Raw genomic sequence first — 25621 nt, forward strand, 5'->3', positions numbered from 1 at the left:
ATCCTGGTTTAATGACTACTAATCCCATTTTACTGAATCCTAATCCCAGTTTAATGACTCAATCCGGGTTTAATGATTCGTAATCCTGGTTTAATGACTCATAATACTGGTTTACTGGCCCCTAATCCCGGTTTAATAACTACTAATCCCAGTTTATTGACCCCTAATCTTGGTTTAATGACTCAATCCTGGTTTAATGGCTCCTAATACCAGTTTATTGACTCCTAATCCTGGTTTAATGACTCAATCCCGGTTTACTGGCACCTAATACCGGTTTCATGACTACTAATCCCAGTTTATTGACTCCTAATCCTGGTTTAATGACTCAATCCCGGTTTACTGGCTCCTAATCCCAATTTAATGACTCCTAATCCCAGTTTAATGACTCATAATCCCAGTTTATTGACTCCTAATCCCAGTTTATTGACTCCTAATCCCAGTTTATTGTCTCCTAATCCCAGTTTAATGACTCATAATCCCATCAACGACAGGAACTTTACCAGGAACTTTGAAAAACCTGGGTGCGTTTAAATATAGTTAACCCGGTAATAAACTTCCGCTCGACCCCAAACTTTTGCTGATTAAAGTCATGTTCCCTGATTGACAGATTCCTGGATTTTTTGTGGGCGGGGCTGTGTGTTGAAGAAGGCCCATGGGTGGAACACACCGTCAGCGTTCCACTGTTCCGTTCACCTGAACCTGATTCATCTACAGTTCACTGGAACGTTTCCCCAGTGGAACAGGACTCTGTGGTTTTAGATCCTGGTGTTTGTCCTTTATGCTGCGTTTCCACTACATGGAACCGGCTCGACTCGACTCCACTCTGGTACCAGGTCCTATTCCAGACCGTTTCCATTCCAGGATACTACCCACTATACAGTACCTGGTCATCACAGTGATGCGGTGCGTTACTTCTGTGTCGTCTGCTCAGAGTTGCTGATAAATTCACTCGTTGCGTGTTGTCTCATCAAACTCCTGCTGAATTTTTACGTCTGAACCTCCTGGACAAACCACGGTGTGGTTTTACAGTTTACTGTCCTCATGTGGATTCACCTACTGACAGATTTACTGTCAACTACTGCATCTGTTTTTTGTAAAAGGGCGGGGCACAGAGACGACTTGACCAATCAGTGGTCTGCAGTGTTTACACAGTGTCACCTTTAGTATCTGGTCCCCAGTCCTGGAACCTCGGCCGAGGTGATACCAAAAAAACTAGTACCAGGTACCAGATTCCAGGTCCTTTCTCGTAATGGAAACGCAAAAAGGCCGAGTCAAGTCGAGCCGATACCACGAAGTGGAAACGGGGCATTAGTTTCTACAGTTTAAAGTCAGCGAATCATCAACTCACATCGACTCCGTCGTCGGTTTCCGGCGTCTCCGGGTTTCCACTGTCATAGCTGCTCAGCTGGGCCATTTCTACGACACGACAAATGTGTTTAACCAACAGGAAACAGGACGTTTAGTCAGATATTTAAGTCTGTACCACATTTAGTATCAGTGAAAGCTTTGAATGGTTCAGTTTTCTGGGATGTAAATGTGTTAGAAATGATGAGTGTTTGTGCGTTGGCCTTCCTTGTGCGTTCGCCATCATTGTGCGTTTGTCTTCGTTGTGTGCTGTTCTTCATGGTTGGAGGTGAATGTGGGTGGTGGTCTTTGCTTTTACCCTCCAGAGGGTCCCTGGTGAGGCCCAGCTGGCTGATGATGTATCGGGGGATGTCGGACTTGATGCCCTGCCCCTCTTTGGCGTGGCCTTCCGCCGCCTCCAACAGGTGGTAGAACTCCTCTGGGTCGAACTCCTGCACACGACGGAGACAAAAAAAAAAAAACAGCCAATCAGGAACCAGCTCACCTCTGTCAGACCAGATCAGACGTGTTTGTTAGCGTCCACCTGCTTTTGTACCAAGGTTATTATACTAATGAAATGACGAAAACTAGAATTGACTGAAATAAATAAAAACTATAATTAGAAGAAAAAACGATAACTGAAACTGTATTGTGTGTTTACAAAACTAACTACAACGGATAAAAATTATGGATAAAATTCCCTTTGTTTTCGTCTTTGTCAATGTCGGATTGATATGAAATTGATTTATTTTGCTCTAGCAAGTTTTGGAATGACGAGACAAAAAAATGATAATTTGAGACATTTGGCCCCCCACTTTATGGGCCTGCCCCCCATGCCTGGTTCCACCAGTGGTACATCACCATTGGACCAGGACCAACTCCTGAGAGACAACTCTCTCTCGGGTTCTAGCGATGCAGAACCAAGGTTCTAATAGTTTTGGATTTTTCATTATAGTTTAGTTTTACTTAGTTGGGACTTTTTTTTCTCTAATTCAGTTCATTTTAATTGGTTTTTAGTGCAGGTTTGCTAGTTTTTATTAGTTTTTGTTATTTTCTAAATGCTTAGTTGTAGTTCAGTTGTAGTTCAGTGGTCTCTGTTCTCTTCTTTTCTGTCGTCGTATTCAAATCAATCCCAGACAGGACTCTGCTGCTTTAGTCTCCATGTTTCCAGGTAGAGTGGGGACCAGAAGACGACTGGAAACCACAAGTGAACACAAGTGACGGACCCTTAAATATCACATGGTGACGCTAGCTTAAATTGCTAGAGCGAAATAAATCCATTTCGTATCAATCCAACACTGACAAAGACGAAAACGAAGGGAATTTTATCCATAATTTTTATCCGTTTTAGTTAGTTTTGTAAACACACAATACAGTTTCAGTTAGTTATGATTTTTTTCTTTTAATTATAGTTTTTATTTATTTCAGTTAATGAAAATGTTTTTGCATTTGTCATTAGTTTCCGTTAATGATAATAACCTTGTGCGCAACACACACACACACCTGAGCCTTGTACATCAGCAGATGTTTTTTTGTTTTTTTATCATGCCCACGGAATTACCAGTTTTCATTCACCACAGAGCGACATAAAGACAGAAGGTATTTATTTGACTAATCACACACTTCACCACTGATAAACAACAACAGAGAAACACCTATTCACCCCTTCGTGTGGAAAAAGAACAACTTCATATTCATTAGTGCTGGTGTATTCCAGAGCAGTTTTTACAGCGTACTGTCTCCATGACGACAACCAATAGCACATGTAAAATCCTCCTTTAATTAGGGCGGTCTCCAAGACTTTGTGCCTGTTGTCATTTGCGAAGGCAATCTTAGTTGATCACCCTGACACGCAAATCAATAGCACGCACATATTTTAGCACAAGCGAGCACATTAGTGCCTGTTATCTGCGATCTTAGTAAATCAGGCCCATGGAGTTCAGATCCAGGAGGACACAGATGTGTGTGAGTGCTGGTGTTGGACTGTCAGTGTACAGTCTGATGTGTAGGACATGTGACGCCCCCCCCAGCTCCCCCCAGGGTCTGTGCTTCCATTTGTAAAAACCCATCGTGTTCACTGTCACTGCTTCAGCTGTATGTGATCAGTCAAACCCAGCGCTGTGACACCCCCCCACCCCCCCGCCGCCATCTTTATCTATCCCTGTTTTCCCGTCTTTACTCGGTCAAATCCAAATCTCTATAAAAACCTTTTCATTCAGTGTTTTTAATTCTTGTTTCATCAACCAGTTTTAGATTAAAGACGCAAATTTATGAGAAACAAACCTTCAATATATACATATATACACACATATACAGGGTGGGGAAGCCAAATGTACACTGAACATTTAGTTGTTTTTTCTCAGCAGACATTACGTCAGTTGTTTTGAACCCAAACATATACTGATGTCATAATCATACCTAACACTATTATCCATACCTTTTCACAAACTTTTGCCCATATGAGTAATCAGGAAAGCAAACGTCAAAGAGTGTGTGATTTGCTGAATGCACTCGTCACACCAAAGGAGATTTCAAAAATAGTTGGAGTGTCCATAAAGACTGTTTATAATGGAAAGAAGAGAATGACTATGAGCAAAACTATTACCAGAAAGTCTGGAAGATACTATTAAAGAAGAATGGGAGAAGTTGTCACCCCAATATTTGAGGAACACTTGCACAAGTTTCAGGAAGCGTGTGAAGGCAGTTATTGAGAAAGAAGGAGGACACATAGAATAAAAACATTTTCTATTATGGACATTTTCTTGTGGCAAATAAATTCTCATGACTTTCAATAAACTAATTGGTCATACACTGTCTTTCAATCCCTGCCTCAAAATATTGTACATTTTGCTTCCCCTCCCTGTGTGTGTGTGTGTGTGTGTGTGTGTATATATATATATATATATATATATATATATAGTAGAAGGAAAAGAACATTTTAAAAATGTAAAAAAAATTGTAAAATATTAAAAAATCTAAATTTCTTAAACTCTGAGTGGGTTTTGGTAAACTGTCCACTTTAACGTCCACAAAATCCAACTTTTTTCTCATGAACTCCTGACTTTAATCTCTTAAATTCTTTGTATTTTTTCCAACTTGTACCTTTAAAAATTAGGTTTTTCATGTAAATTTGTTATTTTGTTATTTTTTTTTTTTTAGTTTTTATTAATATCTGGAATTAATATCTGGTAGTATAAGTTGTAAATGGGTATTGTCATATTAGTGTATATAGGAAAAAGGATGTGTAATATTGTTATACTATTACTGTTATTATTATTATGATACTCATATAAAATAATAATTGCTATATAGTGATCATAAGGAACAGAAATTGGGGGTAGGAGTACATAAGTTTTTACCTCTTCCTACTCCTTTTCGAGCATGTATAATTCATTTGTTTTCTTTATATTATTATTATTATTATTATTACCACCGCCAGGAGGTATTGTGATCACTTTGCTTTGTGTGTGTGTGTATTTGTTTGTTTTTTTAGCAAGATAACTCAAAAAGTTATGGATGGATTTTCAGGAAATTTTCAGGAAATGTTGATACTGGCACAAAGAAGAGATGATTCAATTTTGGTGGTGATTTGGGGGGGGGCAGATCTGTCTTGGCGGAGGTCTGTGCTCTCCGAGTGCTTTTCTTCTTATTATTATTTATTTATTTATTTTTTGTATTTTATTTGCTTATCAATCATTTATGTACCTATACATATATTTTGTTGGTTGATTTTTGTTTTGATTTCACTGTCTACATGTTCAAAATCAAGATTTCATTCATTTGTTTTCTCATAATTAACTCAAATCTCACAGTTTTTCATCTCAGACGATATTAGAGTTGGTTTTCTTGTAAATCTCTGACTTAAATCATCTTTGTTTCTTTATTTTTCGGTGGAATACGACACACATTTGTTTGTTTCATGGTGGTGTTTCTGAGTTCCGTCGTCATCCTCCAGACGTTTAGTGTCTCAGATGAAAGCGCTGAACATACGTGTTAATACGACCATGTGTTCATACATGTGTGATTTAAAGGCTATAAACCAGTGTTTGCATCATTTCACAGCAGAGAAAATGAAGCGTGTATTAACTGTGGAGACAAGTTCATATGTTAGAGACGAAGGAAAAACTCATTAAAGAGAAAAAAACATCACGTGATTAATTAAGAACATGAAAATCAGGAGGAATTTAATGAAAGCCAGAAAACGGAGCTTTATACGAATGTTCCCAGGTCAGTCTGATGATGGACGAGCCTTTAGTTCCAGATGCAAACACAAACATTCAGCTCATTTATCACATGTGCAGTTTATATGATGATCCTGCGTGTTCTTCTACATGTTTCATGTGTTGAATTCTGGGAACAGGCTGTGATTTCACCTGATCTGAAATGAAGCACATGGTCCATCCTGTCTGCATGTCCTCCTGGACATGTATGACTGACCTGTGTCCTTATGGACATGTATGACTGACCCGTGTCCTTATGGACATGTATGACTGACCCGTGTCCTTATGGACATGTATGACTGACCCGTGTCCTCCTGGACATGTATGACTGACCTGTGTCCTTATGGACATGTATGACTGACCCGTGTCCTCCTGGACATGTATGACTGACCCGTGTCCTTATGGACATGTATGACTGACCCGTGTCCTTATGGACATGTATGACTGACCCGTGTCCTTATGGACATATATGACTGACCTGTGTCCTTATGGACATGTATGACTGACCCGTGTCCTCCTGGACATGTATGACTGACCCGTGTCCTCCTGGACATGTATGACTGACCCGTGTCCTTATGGACATGTATGACTGACCAGTGTCCTCCTGGACATGTATGACTGACCCGTGTCCTTATGGACATGTATGACTGACCCGTGTCCTCCTGGACATGTATGACTGACCCGTGTCCTTATGGACATGTATGACTGACCCGTGTCCCCGTGTTGGGTTGCTTCTTACCAGACATTCCAACAGACGCGCAGGTCGAGCGATGATGATCATCAACTTCTTGACGAGTTGAGTCACAAACGTCACCTCCACGCTCTCAGAACGTTCATGAGCCTGAAACAAACAAGAACATCTGCAGTCAGAACAAGGACCCAGATCAGACCAGACCCAGACCAGATCCAAACCCAGATCCAGACCCAGACGGTCCTGATGGCTCAGGTTCCCTCCTCCCTGTCTTCAGTTCTCTCCTCCTCTCCTGTTCTGCTTCTGTTTCTAATCCTATATTTAACGTAACCAGAATAAACATGTGACCTACTGCGTGGCCACGCCCCCTGACCCAGGTTCCAGGATAAATGACAGACCACGCCCCAAACAGAGACCACACCCCACACACAGACAACAGTAATAAATACATTCACTATTTAAATTGTTTTTGTTTTTTTTTTTATTATTTTACATGAATCCATTCATTATATTTTGCTAAAATCTCCACATATATTTGTCAAAACCATCTTCTCGGTTAAATCAACTTATACTTCATATACTTTTATCTCTTTGGTTCTTGTCTTCTGTCCCTCGTTCAGATCATGTTTCTTCATATTTCTTCTTGTATGTTCACATATGTTCAGATTTAGTCACGTCTGTTCATGTGTTTTTCCATATGTCTTCTCCATGTGTCCTTGTGCTCCTTCCTCCTCCTCCGTCCTCCTCCTCCGTCCTCCTCCTCCTTCCTCCTCCTCCGTCCTCCTCCTCCGTCCTCCTCCTTCCTCCTCCGTCCTCCTTCCTCCTCCTCCGTCCTCCTCCTCCTCCTTCGTCCTCCTCTGTCCTCCTCCTTCCTCCTCCGTCCTCCTCCTCCATCCTCCTCCTCCTCCTCCTCCTCCTTCGTCCTCCTCCGTCCTCCTCCGTCCTCCTCCTCCTTCGTCCTCAAACTGAACCAAACGTTTAATCGACTTCGTCTCCACCGTCAAACACACGTCAGGATGGAGACGGAGTCATTTACCCACCATGCACTGCAGCTGACCGCCAGCACCACGGAGAGCGCCGTTTCCAAAGCAGAGACTGAGACATGTTTAGACATGTTTTCTCCTTGGGGGGTTTGGGGTCTCTGGGGGGGGGGGGGGGGGGTTGTATTCATGTATGTATTTATAAATGCATGTATGTGTCAGACTGTGACGGACACATTCATAAACAAAGACACCATGTTTATGCGGCAGCGCTTGGGGTCCCGCCCCCACACCCACGCCCCCCCCATCTGAATTATTTATCAGAGTAATGAGACCTGGGGGGGGGGGGGGGTGTGTACTGTACATATGGATGAAGTATGTGTATGATGAGTGACCTGAGGAACACACACACACACACACACACGCGCACACACACACACGCACACACACGCACACACACATGCGCGCATGCACACACACACACAGTAGACAGGAATCAACCACAATAAAACACCAAATATCAAATCAACTGGACCGAACTGGACCGGGTTTAATAAAGTGGAACTGGTCTGGACCAAACTGGACCGGGTTTAATAAACCGGAACCGGTCTGGACCGAACTGGACCGGGTTTAATAAAGTGGAACTGGTCTGGACCGAACTGGACCGGGTTTAATAAACCGGAACCGGTCTGGACCGAACTGGACCGGGTTTAATAAAGTGGAACTGGTCTGGACCGAACTGGACCGGGTTTAATAAAGTGGAACTGGTCTGGACCGAACTGGACCGGGTTTAATAAACCGGAACCGGTCTGGACCGAACTGGACCGGGTTTAATAAAGTGGAACTGGTCTGGACCGAACTGGACCGGGTTTAATAAAGTGAAACCGGTCTGGACCGAACTGGACCGGGTTTAATAAAGTGGAACTGGTCTGGACCGAACTGGACCGGGTTTAATAAAGTGAAACCGGTCTGGACCGAACTGGACCGGGTTTAATAAAGTGGAACTGGTCTGGACCGAACTGGACCGGGTTTAATAAACCGGAACTGGTATGGACCGAACTGGACCGGGTTTAATAAAGTGAAACTGGTCTGGACCGAACTGGACTGGGTTTAATAAAGTGGAACTGGTCTGGACCGAACTGGACCGGGTTTAATAAAGTGAAACCGGTCTGGACCGAACTGGACCGGGTTTAATAAAGTGGAACTGGTCTGGACCGAACTGGACCGGGTTTAATAAACCGGAACTGGTATGGACCGAACTGGACCGGGTTTAATAAAGTGAAACTGGTCTGGACCGAACTGGACCGGGTTTAATAAAGTGAAACTGGTCTGGACCGAACTGGACCGGGTTTAATAAACCGGAACTGGTCTGGACCGAACTGGACCGGGTTTAATAAAGTGAAACTGGTCTGGACCGAACTGGACCAGGTTTAATAAACCGGAACCGGTCTGGACTGAACTGGACCAGGTTTAATAAAGTGGAACTGGTCTGGACTGAACTGGACCAGGTTTAATAAACCGGAACTGGTCTGGACCGAACTGGACTGGATTTAATAAAGTGGAACTGGTCTGGACCGAACTGGACCGGGTTTAATAAACCGGAACTGGTCTGGACCGAACTGGACCGGGTTTAATAAACCGGAACCGGTCTGGACCGAACTGGACTGGATTTAATAAAGTGGAACTGGTCTGGACTGAACTGGACCAGGTTTAATAAACCGGAACTGGTCTGGACCGAACTGGACCGGGTTTAATAAACCGGAACTGGTCTGGACCGAACTGGACCGGGTTTAATAAACCGGAAACCGGTCTGGACCGAACTGGAGCGGGTTTAATACACTGGAACTGGTCTGGATGGACCTGGACCAGGTTTGGACCTTGGGTCCAGGTCCACCAGACGTCCATAAGCTCTGGTCCGTATCCATGGCATCGTGATGGATGACCAGAGCTGAGTGGACAGTGCGCCTCCCCTCTGGCCTCCTCTGACCTGCAGGAGGCTAACGGGGTCTCCCAGAGGCAGCGGCAGGGGGTGGATGGGATGCGGGTCGCCATGGTGACCGACAGACAGGTCACTAAGGGATGGATGAGGACGAAGTTTAGAGGAGAAAAGGTAGAGATGGATGGAGGAGACAAAGGAGGGATGAAAGACGAAGAAGAGGAGGATGAAGGTGAGGAGGAGAAGGAGAAGAGGAGGAGGAGGAAGAGGAGAAGAGGAGGAGAATAGGAGGAGGAGGAGGAGGAGGAGGAAGAGGAGAAGAGGAGGAGGAGGAAGAGGAGGCGAGATCAAAGACGAAGAAGAGGAGGATGAAGGTGAAGAAGGTTAGGAGGAGGAGGAGGAAGAGGAGGCCTCCTGTGGATCTGTAATGGGGTCATGACCCTGGTAGAAGGAAGAGAACATGGATGAAGAGATGAAGAAGACAAAGAACTGAGACCAGAAGAGAGGAAAGTGTCAGAGGAACCAGGACGAGTTAAGCACGGAAAAAAAACCACGGAAAAAACATGTAAAAAAAACTTTAAAAAACACGAAGCACATACAGACGACGGACCAACTGATGACACCACCCTGAGGTGAGGGCTGAGGGTAAAAATACAGAAACACATACAAAAAACTTTTTAGAATTATTTTAAAATAATCCATATAATCACAGAAAACATGGAATTAAATCTGAATTCACATGTAAATCAGTTTCATGAGTTCATCCTGTGTTTATTTTAACGCCTGTTGGATCGGTTACGTCATTTATTACTTCATTAATTTCTGTTTAATTCCTGTTTAATTACTGAGCGTCTGCTGCTTCATTAGAAAACCTGAATTATTAAACCAGTTAAATCCACGACTGATGACAATGATGTGAACAGACCTGGACCCTGAACCAGAACCTGAAACCAGAACCAGACCCGGATCATGAAATGGATGTGGACCATGAAGCCAGAACCAGACCCTGGACCAGACCCGGACCCTGAACCAGAATCTGAACCAGACCGTGAAACCAGAATGAGACCCTGAAACCAGACCTGGACCCCAAATCAGACCCAGATCCTGAAACTAGAATCAGACCCTGAACCAGACCCAGACCCTGAACCACACCCAGACCCAGACCCTGAAACTAAAACCACACCCTGACCTTGAACAAGATCCTGAATCAGACCTGGACCTTGAAACCAGATGTGGACCCAAAACCCAGACCTGGAACGTGAACTGGGCTCTGAACCAGACCTAGACCAGAATGAAAACCAGAATTCTTATTCTGACATTAGTCGTTATTGTTTTGGTTCGAACAGAAACACTTGGATTCAACGTGTCCACAGACTTTAGTCCATGTAGTGGACGAGTTAAAAACAGTTAAATATGAGGATAATAATATGTACTATTGTTATTTCTACAGTTATTGTTGCACCTGTTCAGTATTTGTCTCTCACATGTCTCACTGTTATTGTTGTAACACACAGGTGTCAAACATGTGGCCCGGGGGCCAAATCTGGCCCACCAAAGGGTCCAGTTCGGACCGTGGGATGAATTTGTGAAATGCAAAAATTACACTGAAGATATGAACAATCCTTTTAGTTCAGGTTCCACATTCAGACCAGTTCAATCTCAAATGGGCAGGACCAGTCAAATACTATCAGAATAACAGAAATAATGACAACTGCAAATGTTTCTCTTGAAAATGTAAATATTTTCATGTATTTACACTAAAACAAAGTATAATTTCATAAAAAAATGTGAATAACCTGAAATGCCTCAAGAGTTTGTTTTTTTTTCAATTTTAACAAAATTCTGCCTGTTACTAAATGTTTTGTGTGTTTGTAGATCCACTGTGATCTGTAAGTTATAATGAACATGTGGAAATGATAAACAGACAGAATAGTGTTAAAATTACACTGATTTTTTCAGTTTGTTCATGTTATTCACATCTTTTGAAAGGATAGTTTGTAGATGTAAACATTTTCATAATGTAAATTTACTTTCTTCATTCTAACACAGAGAAACGTTTGGGGTTGACATTATTTATATATTATTCTGTTATTATTTTACTGGTTCAGATCAAATTTAACTGAATGTGGAACTGAACTAAAATGAGTTTGACAGCCCTGATGTCATGGATTTGTTTATTAACTGTTTGTTTCTGTAATTGTTTAACCTGGTTTTTACTTTCAGCCCCCCCACCCCCACCCCTCACGGAGCCACTGCTCTTTGATCAGGCTGCATTCATAAGTAAGAATCTGTTCTTAATTTCTTGCTGGGGTAAATAAAGGATAAATAAATAAATAAAAATAAATAATTCAATTCACATCCAATTATCAATAAATGAAACGAATCAAAAGTGAATGAAGTGAATCTGAATCTGTCAAACTGAAATGGACTCAACTGTGCACTGCTCCTCCTCCTCCTCCTCCTCCCAGCTGTGAGTAAACACCTTCCACTGGCTCCTCCTCATCACCTCCAGCAGCACCTCCTCCTCCTCCTCCTCCTCCTCCAGTCTCCTCCGCCATGACACCTCAGACATGTCTCTGAACAAAACTCCAACTCCAACGACCAGCAGCGTCCGTAAACCCCCCAAGGAGGAGGAGGAGCAGGAAGAGGAGGAGGAGGTGCACCTGCTCCTTCTGCTCCTCCGCCCTCCACAGTAACCCCTCGTCCTGACTCCTCCCTCCAGATTAACGCCTAACTCCGTCTCACAGTTGATGTCATCCTGCGCCGCCGTCCAAACGCGTCTGACTTCGTCTCACCCTCCAAAAGCGTTTGAACACGCTTCAGGCTCCGCCCCCCTGCCTCCCCCTCTGCGTGGCCCTGCCCAATCACACACAGAGGGGGTTCTGAAGCCCCGCCCCCTGCCTCACATCCTCCTGCACCTCATTGACTCTGACAGGAGAGTCATCTGTCACCACGACGACGACGGCGAGCAGCGGACTGTGAAATTAACACCTCAGCCTGGGTGTGTGTGTGTGTGTGGGGTAACGTGTGTGTGTGGGGTAACGTGTGTGTGTGGGGTAACGTGTGTGTTAACGTGTATGTGTATGTTAACGTGTGTGCATGTCTGTATATGTTAATGTGTGTGTGTGTGTTAACGTATGTGTGTGTTAACCTGTGTGTGTTAACGTGTGTGTATGTGTGTTAACGTGTGTGTTTCAATGTGTGCGTGTCTCTGTGTGTGTGTATCTGGTGTGTGCATGTTTTGTGTGTGCGTCTGGTGTGTGTGTGTGTATGAGTGTGCGTCTGGTGTGTGTGTGTGGCGTGTGCGTCCCAGTCCATCAGAAGGTCAATACGACGCCTCTGGGAGTCATAACGCCGACCCCTGAGGCGACGAAAACTGAGCTAATAGAGATGTCAACACACACACACACACACACGTAAATACACATCCACATTCCCACACACACACACACACACACACACACACACTGTCCCATGATGCTTTGCTGTGACTGGTGGTCTGACGTGATGCAGCGCCGCGTCACGCTGTGAGTCGTTCGACGGTCAACGGAGTGAGACGGAACCGCAGAACGAACGTCTGTGGGTTCTAAGTGGTTTGGGTCCAAACGGTGGGTTCGGGTCCAAACGGTGGGTTCTGGGCGGTGACCACTGGTCCAGAACTAATTTAGCATTGGACGGGTCGTTAGTGATGTCATCGTGTGCATCCAGTCACATGATCAACAATGTGTGTAGTTGAAGTGGGTCAGAGTGAGACGTCGGACTTTTATCAGATCTTTGATGCACGTGAGAAATAATGACAGAACATTTACAACAAAAGACAAAGGTTTAGGAAGAATTAGACACACCTCGTTAGATAATTATCTGTCACATTAGTAACGAGTGTGTGTGTGTGTGTGTGTGTGTGTGTGTGAAGGATCCTGACAGTTTAAAGGAATGATGTAATTTTCTCTGATAATGTCATGATAACATTTATGCAGAGAACTGGAGAAAGAGCAGACGTGTGTTCCACAACACGCTACTGCTGCAAACATGTATGGAACATGTGCGGAAGATGTACAGAACATGTACGGAACATGTGCAGAACATGTGCGGAACATGTACAGAACATGTGCAGAACATGTGCAGAACATGTGTGGAACATGTACGGAACATGTACGGAACATGTACAGAACATGTACGGAACATGTGCAGAACATGTGCGGAACATGTACAGAACATGTACGGAACATGTACAGAACATGTGCAGAACATGTGCGGAACATGTACGGAACATGTGCAGAACATGTGCGGAACATGTACGGAACATGTGCGGAACATGTACAGAACATGTGCAGAACATGTGCGGAACATGTACAGAACATATACGGAACATGTACAGAACATGTACAGAACATGTGCAGAACATGTGCGGAACATGTGCAGAACATGTACGGAACATGTACGGAACATGTACAGAACATGTGCAGAACATGTGCGGAACATGTGCAGAACATGTGCGGAACATGTACAGAACATGTGTGGAACATGTGTGGAAGATGATTAGAGCCACAGGAAGAAAAAAAAAAGGTCCCATATGTATCTGCTTTTTATTATCTGAGAAAAAAGGCAGAATTCTGACTTTTTTTCTCAGAACTCTGACTTTTCCCCTCCTCAGAATTATGATTTTTTTTCTCAGAACTGGAGTGAGTATTTAAAATGTTACTGTTATGTTACTTGATGATGAGAATGGGAGTGGGATTAAATAAGTTTTTCTTCTTCCCACTCCTTTTCAAGTATAGATGAATGATTTTTTTGGAATTTGCATGTATTCTGTAAATGCTCAAAATAAACAAACAAATAACTGACTTTTTCCCCCTCAGAATTCTGACTTTTTTTCTCAGAATTATGATTTTTTTCCCCAAAACTGACTTTTTTTCTCAGAACTCGGACTTCCCCCCCCTCAGAATTTTGACTTTTTTCTCTCAGAACTCTGACCTTTTTCCCCTCAGAATTGAGACGTTTTTTTCTCAGAAGTCTGACATTTTTTCTCAGAATTATGATTTTTTTCCCTCAAAACTCTGACTTTTTTCTCAAAACTCGGACTTTTTTCCCCCCAGAATTCTGACGTTTTTCTCAGAACTCTGACTTTTTTTTTATCATTGTATTTTTAGTCATTTTCAGTTTTTCAAACATACAAAGAGGAAGACAAACACTGAGACATGTAACAGAGGAATAAGACACCACAAAAAAAAAGTTCCACTGTGCAATTACCCAATTACTTTGTATACAGCTCTGAGTTTTTTCCCCTCAGAATTCTGACTTACATAAATACTCCGCCCACCTCTGCCCTGTGTGTGTGTGTGTGTGTGTGTATCTGTGTGTGTGTGTGTGTATGTGGTGGTTCAGACTCACGTCCTGCAGCAGCTTCTCCAGGTTCTCCTGCAGTTCGTAGAAGTATCTGGAGGTGATCAGGCCCTGCTGGCTCTTCTGCAGACAGTCTCTGGACAGTTCGATCAGCTGGTGGTGGATGAAGCTCAGGACGCCGTCGGCCAGAGGACACACTTTATCTGGAGACGAGGACGACAGCAGCTCGGACAGACGCTCCTCCATCTGAGCCGTGGCCTGGGGGGGGGGGGGGGGGGGGGGTAATTATGGAGGATGAGTCACTGAACCTCCAAAACACAGACGTCAACATGTGTCACACATTCAACTGAAGAATCCTGTTCAATTACATCATTAAAGAAAAAAAACACAGATTTAAATCAAACTCAAACGGTTGGATTTTCAGGTTTTTAAACAAACACCAGGTTCTGTTTGACCCGGTCCATCACAAACACCAGGTTCTGTTTGACCCGGTCCTTCAGAACACACTGATGGTAGATTTATTTAACTCCCCAAGTCTGAGGGTCTTTTCCCTGTTTTTCTCAATCTTCCTCATCACTGATATTACCCAGAACCGTCTGCTGGTTTTACCCAGAACCCCCTGCTGGTTTTACCCAGAACCCCCTGCTGGTTTTACCCAGAACCGTCTGCTGGTTTTACCCAGAACCCTCTGCTGGTTTTACCCAGAACCCTCTGCTGGTCCATGTGTTTGGTACCGACCTTTGGGAACCTCTCCTTGTAGACGTGGTTCATCATGACGATCTCATGGTCGAAGGAGATCGGAGACCGGCCCGGACTGGAAAAGACAGACAGAACCACAGTTAGAACCAACAGGACCAACAGAACCAGGAGACCAAACTGGACCAACAAGTGAGTGATGTAAGAGGTGGTTCTGTCTCTGGTCTGGGTTTTGGGTACTGGTTCTGGTTCTGGTTCTGAGTACAGACATGAACCCTCTGGTTTAATTCAGCCTTGTTTCAAACATAATGAACCCTGAACGTGACCGAGCAGAGGTCAAAGGTCAGCGCCGAGCAGAGTGATTGACAGGAACAGGACAGAGAATGGACCAATGGGACAGGGGGGTTTTTGATAGGAGTCCTCAGACCACGAGTATGGGTCCTGAACCACATTGGTCCTAAACCACATCCATCAGGACCAAACCCCGACAGGTTGAATCTGTTTGACATTTATTTGCTTCAGTTTCAGCAAAACAAGGACGAAACATGATGCAGACCATGTGTTATGTCTTTATACAACTACGTACATATATATATATATATATATATATATATATATATATATATATACATACACACACACACATACAGGGTGACACAAAAAAACAGGAACTCATGTCTGCCAATACACACTTCAAAAATTCCCATTTTTTTGGGTCACTCTGTGTGTGTGTATATGTCACAGTAGAGATTGAAATCCAGTAGGATTCCTAATCCTACTAGGACAGATAGGAATTGTAGTTTGTCCTAGGACAAACTGAAATCCTACAAGACATTAGGATCTGAAGATTGGAATTCCAATCTGTCCTAGGAGAATTTACAATCCTACTAGGACAGATTGTAATTCTATTTGGAAGTGGGATCTGAAGATTGGAAAACTACGGCAAAAAATATAAGAATTCTGTCAGGATAATCTCGAATTCTATTAGGAGAATGTCAGATTATATCAAAATGTATGGAAAATAGACTGAATCATTTCACAGCCAAAATTCCAGTCAATTTCAGCATAGGTAAGCATACAATTTCGCCATCACTATTCCAGCTGAATTATTTTCATATCTTTCATATCTATATCAGTGTAAGGAAAAACCTTTGTAGTATTACTTGTTTGAAATTTTGAAGTTAGCTGTAGACTAACGTTAGTGTCACTATTGAGTAGTATGTAGCACATTTAAGTATTAGAAAAATAACTGACAAAACCTCTGTAGTATTACCTGTTTGAAATTTTGAAGTTAGTACTATAGACTAAGGTTATTGTCACTTAACTAGTGAGTAGTATGCAGCACATTTAAGTCTTAGAAAAAGTCTTTGAAGCTTAGCTATAGAATATTAGATTCAAAGTCTGTGTAAATTCTGAATAAAATCATGGTTTGTAAGAATATTGTTGTTTCTTTTACTTTTAACCCTACCATCTAGACCAGGGGGCAGCAAAATGCCAATGCCAACTTTAACATCGTACATTTTCTGAATGGCTTGGCAACAATTAGATAATAATAAAATTGTATGTTGCCATGGCAACGGGTTGTTTACTGGTACGTTTTTCAAATTCTACCGATTTCTGAATACAAATGTGTCTCATTTACATACCAATGACAGTTACAAACGGCCATTGAATAAGGTTGGACCAGATAGGACAGCTGGCATCCTGGTTACAATGTGTACTGACCTAAGGGCCATATACTGGATCTAAGATATGAAAAGAATTCAGCTGGAATGGTGATGGCGAAATCGTAGGACAGACTGAAATTCCAAAATTCCAATCTTCAGATCCCACTTCCAAATAGAATTACAATCTGTCCTAGTAGGATTGTAAATTCCTAGGAGATTCCTAGGACAGATTGGAATTCCAGTCTTCAGATCCTAATTTCTTGTAAGATTTCAGTTTGTCCTAGGACAAACTGAAATTTCAATCTGTCCTAGTAGGATTAGGAATCCTACTGGATTTCAATCTCTACTGTGATATATATATATATATATATATATATATATATATATATATATATATATATATATATATATATATATATATACACACACACACACACACATACTGTATAATACAGTCTATAATTCCTCCATAATAATAAACAGTAGAGTCACTATTATTACAAACTATTAGATTTTATTATTATTTACTGATTATTTTGTGGATTTCATTCATTTCATTATGTTTCATTTGTTTTGTTGATTATTTTGTATATCTATCTATCTATCTATCTGCAGTATATACTGTATAATACAGTCTATAATTCCTCTATAATAATAAACAGTAGTTACTATTATTATAAACTATTAGATTTTATTATTATTTACTGATTATTTTGTGGATTTCATTCATTATTTCATTATGTTTCATTTGTTTTGTTGATTATTTTGTATACATATATATATATATATATATATATATATATATATATATATATATATATATGTGTGTGTGTGTGTGTCATTTCCATTCAATCTTTGTCCATTTTCTGCTTCAGTCTCATGTTTTATTCATTTCTTCTGTTCGTGTCTGTCATCATTTCCTTCCAGATTCTGAATATTTTGTTTGGTTTTTTTTCTTGATAAAAATCACATTTATATTAAATCACGAGTCACTTGACGAGCATCACTTTCATTAATTAGTTCTTACATTTGGTCATTACTACAATTCTACTTTTTCTCTGTAAATCTGTTTTAATTTTATTATTTTGTGTATTTATGTATTTTATTTTTTTCTGTTCATACTAGTCCTTTTCTTTTTTGATGAATGTGTTGATTTAATTTTGAGTTTTTTATTTTAATTAACTCCTTTTACAGACTTGATGCACATTTTGTCCCAATTAACCCTTTAAATAACCTGTAGATGAATGAAGATAACTGTCTACAGTCGTTGTGTTCATGGGTTGATTTCTTTCTTTCTTTCTTTCTTTCTTTCTACCCTGTGGTGTAAAACCTGGGTTGATTCAAAGACAATATTTTATGTTTCTATGTCCATGTGGAGACAATAACCAAACACATCTTTATGAGAAAAAAGTTAAATTTTTAATTATAAGAACAATTATGAAATAAAACATCTGAGATAAAACCTGATCAACTCTGAAACATGTCAGAAATAGAATAAAAACCTCCTAAAACTACAGAAAGGTCTGTTCAGGTATGAGCGTGTGCACATGTATGAGTCATACACACACACACACACACACACACACCGATGAGGTCATACCTACAGTCACCGAACAGCAACGACGACCAATTACAGACAAAATGAAAACGAATGAGACATGAACTGAACGACAGACACACACACACACACACACACACACACACACACACACACACACTGACAGTGAACAATGGACTCCCTGTCCACTGCTCTGTAAAAACCTCTATAATAATAAACAGAGTCACTATTATCATAAACTATTAGATTTTATTATTATTTACTGATTATTTTGTGGATTTCATTCATCATTTAATTATGTTTTGTTTATTATTTTGTGGATTTCATTCATTATTTATGTTTTGTTTATTATTTAGTTGAGTTCATTCATTATTTCATTATATTTTGTTTGTTTTGTTGATTATTTTGTCAATTTCATTCATTATTTTATTACATTTTGTTGATTATTTTGTGGATTTCATTCATTATTTAATTATGTTTTGTTTGTTTCATTGATTATTTTGTGGATTTCATTATTATTATTATTATTATTATTATTATTATTATTATTACTATCATTGTCATTATTTCTGTCCTATTTCTCCGTCTGGGTTCATATTTTAGATAATTTAGTCTTAATTAACTGTTGGTAGCTCAGTTTTCTCCACAGATGTTGAATAAACCCTGTGTTCCTTCGCTTGTTCGTTCATTGTGTTTAATCTGATTTGAATGTTTTCACACTCTTTCATTCCAACCTGTTTTTTTTTTTTTTTTTTTTTATTAAACTCTACAGATCCGAGTCTCCGTCAGATGAAACCAGACAAAGGCTCATTACAGATGGGCCATATTTCTACTGAAGGGGAAATAAAAAACCAGCTCTGGGCCAAAGGCGTCTGTATGATCAGTTCAAACACACGACGGGAAATATTAATTAAAGGCAGTGTGAAGTTTAATCTAAAGGAGCCCAGCGGCGCTCCACTAAAGCTCCGGCTCTAAGTGGTGAGGTCAGACCGACGGCGTCCGAACACACCGCAGCTCATTGGTGGAGACGCTGAGGGAGTCAATCAGCCGCCACAGCCAATCAGACGATCCGGAGGAGGAGAAGAATAACAGTGAGTGTTGGTCTACGAGGAGGCGACTAATTGACCGTGACGGAGCGAGGCGTCTTTGTTTCAGACCTGAGTGACAGCGAACAACGATGACGTCTCCGTATTTAAATAAATAAATAAATCATGAATTATGAGCAAATGAACCTGAAGGAATGAGTTATTCTGGACAGAAAATGACAATAATCATAAAATACTGTTCGACTGCAGGCGTTTAACACCAGGATGACAGGAGCAGGGAGTCTGTTGCCATGGTAACGCCAGCATCTGACTGACAGGTGACAGCGGCTGAAGGTCCTTCTAAGCACCGATAAAGCGTATAATCTGCACAGTGTCGTAATAATGATAAAAATGTTTTTCATAAAAGTTTAAGTTTTTTTTTTTTTTTTTTTTTTTACATTTTTTTGTATTTCAACAACTTGAACCTTAAACAAAAATATCAAATACTCAATAAATGTCATATTTTTAACCCTTTAAACCAGAGGTGTTTAGTGTCAGACTGCAGTGGAAGCTCATCTGCCCCTAAAATGACTCCCATTAAATGCTCAAATCTGTTCAGTTGTTTTCATTTCATTGACTCCAAATGTGTTGGAACACGTTCATCTCTCAGACCAGTTGGTTCAGAATCAGTTTGATCCCAGATCAGTGGACTGGATGTTGTTCACTTCTCCTCCATTCCCGTGTCTGTGTTTGTTCATTCCATCTCTGCTCAGTGCATTTGTCCGTAGAAGCTCAGCGTCCATGCACTTCAGTGGGACTGAGTGGAACTGGTTTAGACTGACTCTAAACTGGACCAGCATTGGATAAATGACACCCTGTTGTCCCGCCCCCGGACGCTCAGCGTCTCTGGGGGTGAATGGAGCTGTGGGCGGAGCTCGGCCGGGCCGGACGCTGAGCTTCTACGTGCTGACTGGAGGATGGGTCCAAAGGCTGAATGCTGTTTGATTGACAGCTGTTTTCAGATCTGCTCCTTCACTGACACAGTTCAGTTTAATACCGTCACACATTCTGCTGTGAAATCACACAAACCAAATGAACTGTTCACTTCTTGCACTGTAAATACACAAATATACAAATCACAAGGAACAGAGGCCGAATTTATGTTTAAATAACTTGATAATTTTTTTGATGTAAGCCGACAATGAGCTTCCCCTGTCTGAAAGACGAACAGCCACCACTGCTTTAAATGTTATGTTTGTAATAGAAACAAACCCCATTTTTGATGCAAAAAAATAAAAAAAATATTTTTTTCCAATATTCTACATAAAAATTGGATTAGTTATATATGTTATTGTTTCATCCTGTCACATGTCAGTGAGTAACACCAACACTGGTTCATATACATTATAGAGGTGATTGATATGACATCAGCACACACACAGACATGATGACATCATTAGCTGGATCCATGACAAAATAAGATACAACACATGTGAGGGGCGGGGCTTGGAACCACTTGTTGTTTTTGGTTCGAGGTCAAATGTTAAATGTGTCAGTGTGTGTGTGTGTGTGTGTGTGTTATTGTGTCTGTGTGTGGTTGTTGTTGTGCATCTGTGTGTGTTGTTGTGTATCTGTTGTTGTGCGTCTGTGTGCGTCCTACCTCAGGCTGCGGGAGCGCGGCCTCATGGCGGGCGAGCGTCGTCCGTCCTCGTCGGTGATGCTCTCGGAGCTGAAGTGTTTGGTGAGGAAGTGCAGCTCATCGGCCGTGGGCTGGAAGGGCAACTGGTGGAGCTTCTCCTGAGATGAACAGGAGGACTGTGAGAGAGAGGAGGAGCACAGAGGAGCAGATTACAACAGGCCTACAGGACCGGGACCGGGACCGGACCAGGGGCAGGACCAGGAACCAGACTGGACCAGGGGTGGGGCCGGGACCAGGACTGAACTGGGGGAGGGGGCCAGGACTGGGACCGGGACCGGGACCGGGACCGGGACCGGGACCAGGACCAGGGTCAAGACCTGGACCAGACCAGGAGGGCAGAGGCCAGGACCAAGACCAGGGGTGGGGCCAGGACTGGGAGTGCCAGACTGAGGTCAGGGCCAACACCTGGATCCAGGATTGGACTGGGACCGGGACTCAAGACCTTGAATGGGACCGGGTACAGGACTTGGGGAAGGGCTACAGACTACAACTGGAACTGGAGCTGGGGGGGGGGGGGTTCCACTTATTTTTCTAAATAACTCCAGATTGTTCATGTTTATTCATATTTTTAAAGGACAATTTGTTTGTACATGAATACATTTTCATTATGTAATTGGACTTTTTACAGTAAAACATAAAGAAAACTTTGTATTTGTACTTTGTAGAGACTTTTGTGACAAATTTTTCATCAAATCTGCTGCAGCAGCAGTGCGAGCCTCCGTTTCCCACAATGCACGTTGCAACAAAAACATTCCGTAGATGCCCAAGTTCCCTTCCGGCTCAGAATGTAAACACACAGGTTTGTTTGTGGTGGACTACACTCTAACACTGTTCACTATAATGCAAGAGATTCAGGTGAGTCATGACAGACAGACGAACAGATTCATCAAACTGAGGATACGACTGAAGATGGACAGATCTGAGGAAAAATTGGTCACAAAAGTCTCCTGCACCTTTAACAGATGAACCTGTAATGATTCACTGAACTGGTCTGAGTCTGGGTTCATCTGGTTTCATCAACTAAATCAGATCCTGACTCTGGATCTGAGTGGACTCACTGAATCCAGCTGAGAACCAGGAGAACCAGGAGAACAGTGGGGGGGTGTTAAACATCCTGAACCAAGAAGAAGAACAGTGTGTGTGTGTGTGTGTGTGTGTGTGTGTGTGTGTGTGTGTGTTTACCGAGACGGTGGAGCTGGGAGTGTTGGTTCCATAACCGGACGACGGTAACGAGGCCAGAGACCAGCGCCGGCCATCAGTCCTGGAGAACACAGAGCAGAACCGTCAGCCCATGTGAGCAGGAACAGCAGGAGAACATGAGGGAACAGACAGGAGGGATGGGAATCAATAAGAATTTAACGATTCCGATTCCATTATCGATTTTGCTTATCGATCCGATTCTCTTATGGATTCTGATTGGGAGAAAAAAGAGTACAAACAGGTGTTTGCACGAACCACCTTTTATATTTCCATCTGCACAGAAAATAGAACATATACAGAATGTACAAATAATAAGAACAGATGACACCGGGCCCAGTTCGGGGGTGGGGGGGGGTGTACAGCAAAAGTCAAACTAAAGACACTTTACTCATTCCTCTACTATTGAACTGGGTCGACTCTGCTCGTCTCCCGTTGTTGTGCACCTCATTTCCTTTCCTGTTCCTTCGGAAACTTGTATTTGAGGGGTTACGATGTTTGCTTCCCGCACCGGAACCAGAACTGGGCCTGGTGTTCACTCTGCCGGTAGATTCACAAGAGTCGCTAAGTATCGAATCAAGTGAATCACATGTGGACAAATGTTTGAACAGACTGGAGGGATTCCACCTTTAGAAGAAATGGAAGCTCTGACAGAGTTCAACTGGACCTGGTGTGGTCTGTTTAGACCTGGTGTGGTCTGTGTAGACCTGGTGTGGTCTGTTTAGACCTGGTGTGGTCTGTTTGGACCTGGTGTGGTCTGTTTGGACCTGGTGTGGCCTGTTTAGACCTGGTGTGGTCTGTTTGGACCTGGTGTGGTCTGTTTGGACCTGGTCTGGTCTGTTTAGACCTGGTGTGGTCTGTTTGGACCTGGTGTGGTCTGTTTGGACCTGGTGTGGTCTGTTTAGACCTGGTGTGGTCTGTTTAGACCTGGTGTGGTCTGTTTGGACCTGGTGTGGTCTGTTTAGACCTGGTGTGGTCTGTTTGGACCTGGTGTGGTCTGTTTGGACCTGGTGTGGTCTGTTTAGACCTGGTGTGGTCTGTTTGGACCTGGTGTGGTCTGTTTAGACCTGGTGTGGTCTGTTTAGACCTGGTGTGGTCTGTTTGGACCTGGTGTGGTCTGTTTAGACCTGGTGTGGTCTGTTTAGACCTGGTGTGGTCTGTTTAGACCTGGTGTGGTCTGTTTGGACCTGGTCTGGTCTGTTTAGACCTGGTGTGGTCTGTTTGGACCGTTTCTGCCTCAACTCCATGTTGTCTATGTTCTGACCAAAACAATGCAGCGTACGTGTGACGTCATCGCCCATGCACAACGAAAGCGGAATCGATAAGCAGAATCGTTAAGCAGGCGAACAATTCCAAGGAATCGAGCTACTGGGATCCGGTTCTCAAAAAGAACCGGTTTTTGATTCCCATCCCTACAGACAGGTGAGCACAGCCAATAAGAACACACAGAGACCGAGGCAAAGCATGATGGGTAGAAACAGACCCACAGCCTGTTCTGACCCTGCGCCATGCATGTGACTCCGCCCACTGCCCGTGCACTCAGCCATGCATGCCAAGGGCGTGAAAGAGAGAGAGGCGGGAGGTCAAAGGTCAGAGGTGAGAGGTTACCTGTCAGCCCTGTGTCCATGACTGTGAGGAGAGAAAATACCAGGTTTATTAAATTAAACCGATTCAAATTAAACTGATTCATATAAAGAACCGATTCAAGTTTAACTGATTCATATTAAACCGATTCATATTAAACTGATTCATATGAAGAATTTATTCAAATTAAACCGATTCATATTAAACCAAGTTAAATTTAACTGATTCATATAATGAACTGATTCAAATTAAACTGATTCATATAAAGAACTGATTCATATTAAACAGATTCATATTAAACCAATTCAAACTAAACTGATTCATATAAAGAACTGATTCAAATTAAGCTGATTCATATTGAATGGATTCAAATTAAACCCATTCCGATAAAGAACTGATTCAAATTAAACCAATTCATATAAAGAACTGATTCATATTAAACTGATTCATATTAAACCAATTCAAATTAAACTGATTCATATTAAACTGATTAATAATAAATTGATTCATATCAAACTGATTCACATTAAACCACTTAACATTAAACTGATTCAAATTCAACTGATTCACATTAAACCGATTCCAATAAAGAACTGATTCAAATTAAACAGATTCATATAAAGAACTGATTCCCATTAAACGGATTCATATTAGACTGATACAAACTAAACTGATTCATATTAAACCAATTCATAGCAGTAATATAGTAGCTAAACATTTTTGTCATATTTATATTAAATAAAATCTTAAAAGTTACATTCATGACTTTACACATATTAGTCGCAGTGAAACAACCAGTCGTTTTATGATGTCGACTCTTTCCAGTCAAATCAGCCAAATGCTGCTGCGTGTTGCTGTAATCTCCCTTTTGGCCACCGGGAGTCACTGTTGTGTCACATATAGATGCTGATCTGAGGTCAGATGATGGAAACGTATGAGGCTTTTTGCTCTTAAAGCAGCTGAAACTAAAACACACTGTTTGACGACGTCACAGAGGAAATAAACCGTGAGTCTTATCATGAGAGGACGTGTGTTACCGTGGAAACGCCATCATCTCCGAGGCATCGCGTTTCAGCAGACGTTTTAATCTCTGTGTCTTCGCCATCGCCTGTTTTATCTTAATATTAAACCGAACCGTGTGTAAACTCATGAGGATAAGAGGTTTATGAGTCTGGTGTTGGAGTGACAGACGCACACAGCGTTTACAGACGAACGTCAAAAACGAGTTAAAGCTCATTTACATAATTAGAACTGATTAAACTGAAGCTGAAATAAGAGACGGTGAAAAGATTAAAACACAGGTTGGATCGGAAAACATCCTCCGATTTTATTCAGCTCTTCTATTTAAAAATACATTTACAATATAAACGTGTGGAAAGATGGTCGATCAATAAATAGATCAATGAGGCTTTAATCTGTTCATTCCATATAATTAGTGTTAATTTTCTCCTGTTGACCAAGTTATAATAACAATAATAATGATAATAATGGCTTGGATTTCCCAAAGCGTTCTACATAATTGATTCATTATTTATTCACTCACACATTCATACCCTGGTGGTAAACACAAGATTAACCCAGTTTTGTACATGAATCTAATTACTGATGGAATGAACTGGTCATGTGACCGGTCATGTGACCAGTCATGACACCAAACAGGTATTAGTCTGATTATCTTCTG

At 41.8% G+C, this 25621-nt stretch overlaps 1 protein-coding gene across 1 annotated transcript in view; it reads right to left on the reverse strand.

Annotated features, from left to right (window-relative positions):
* Nucleotides 1-25621, reverse strand: part of mast2 (microtubule associated serine/threonine kinase 2) — a 152830-nt gene that overhangs the window by 16463 nt on the left and 110746 nt on the right. Inside the window, 8 exon segments of the mRNA XM_030129476.1 lie at nt 1349-1416; nt 1664-1796; nt 6304-6405; nt 14563-14772; nt 15253-15328; nt 21121-21275; nt 22342-22420; nt 23965-23985. Of these exon segments, the coding sequence (XP_029985336.1) occupies nt 1349-1416; nt 1664-1796; nt 6304-6405; nt 14563-14772; nt 15253-15328; nt 21121-21275; nt 22342-22420; nt 23965-23985 (844 nt within the window).

The sequence above is a fragment of the Sphaeramia orbicularis genome, unplaced genomic scaffold (assembly GCF_902148855.1).
Source record: "Sphaeramia orbicularis unplaced genomic scaffold, fSphaOr1.1, whole genome shotgun sequence".
Lineage (NCBI taxonomy): Eukaryota > Metazoa > Chordata > Actinopteri > Kurtiformes > Apogonidae > Sphaeramia > Sphaeramia orbicularis.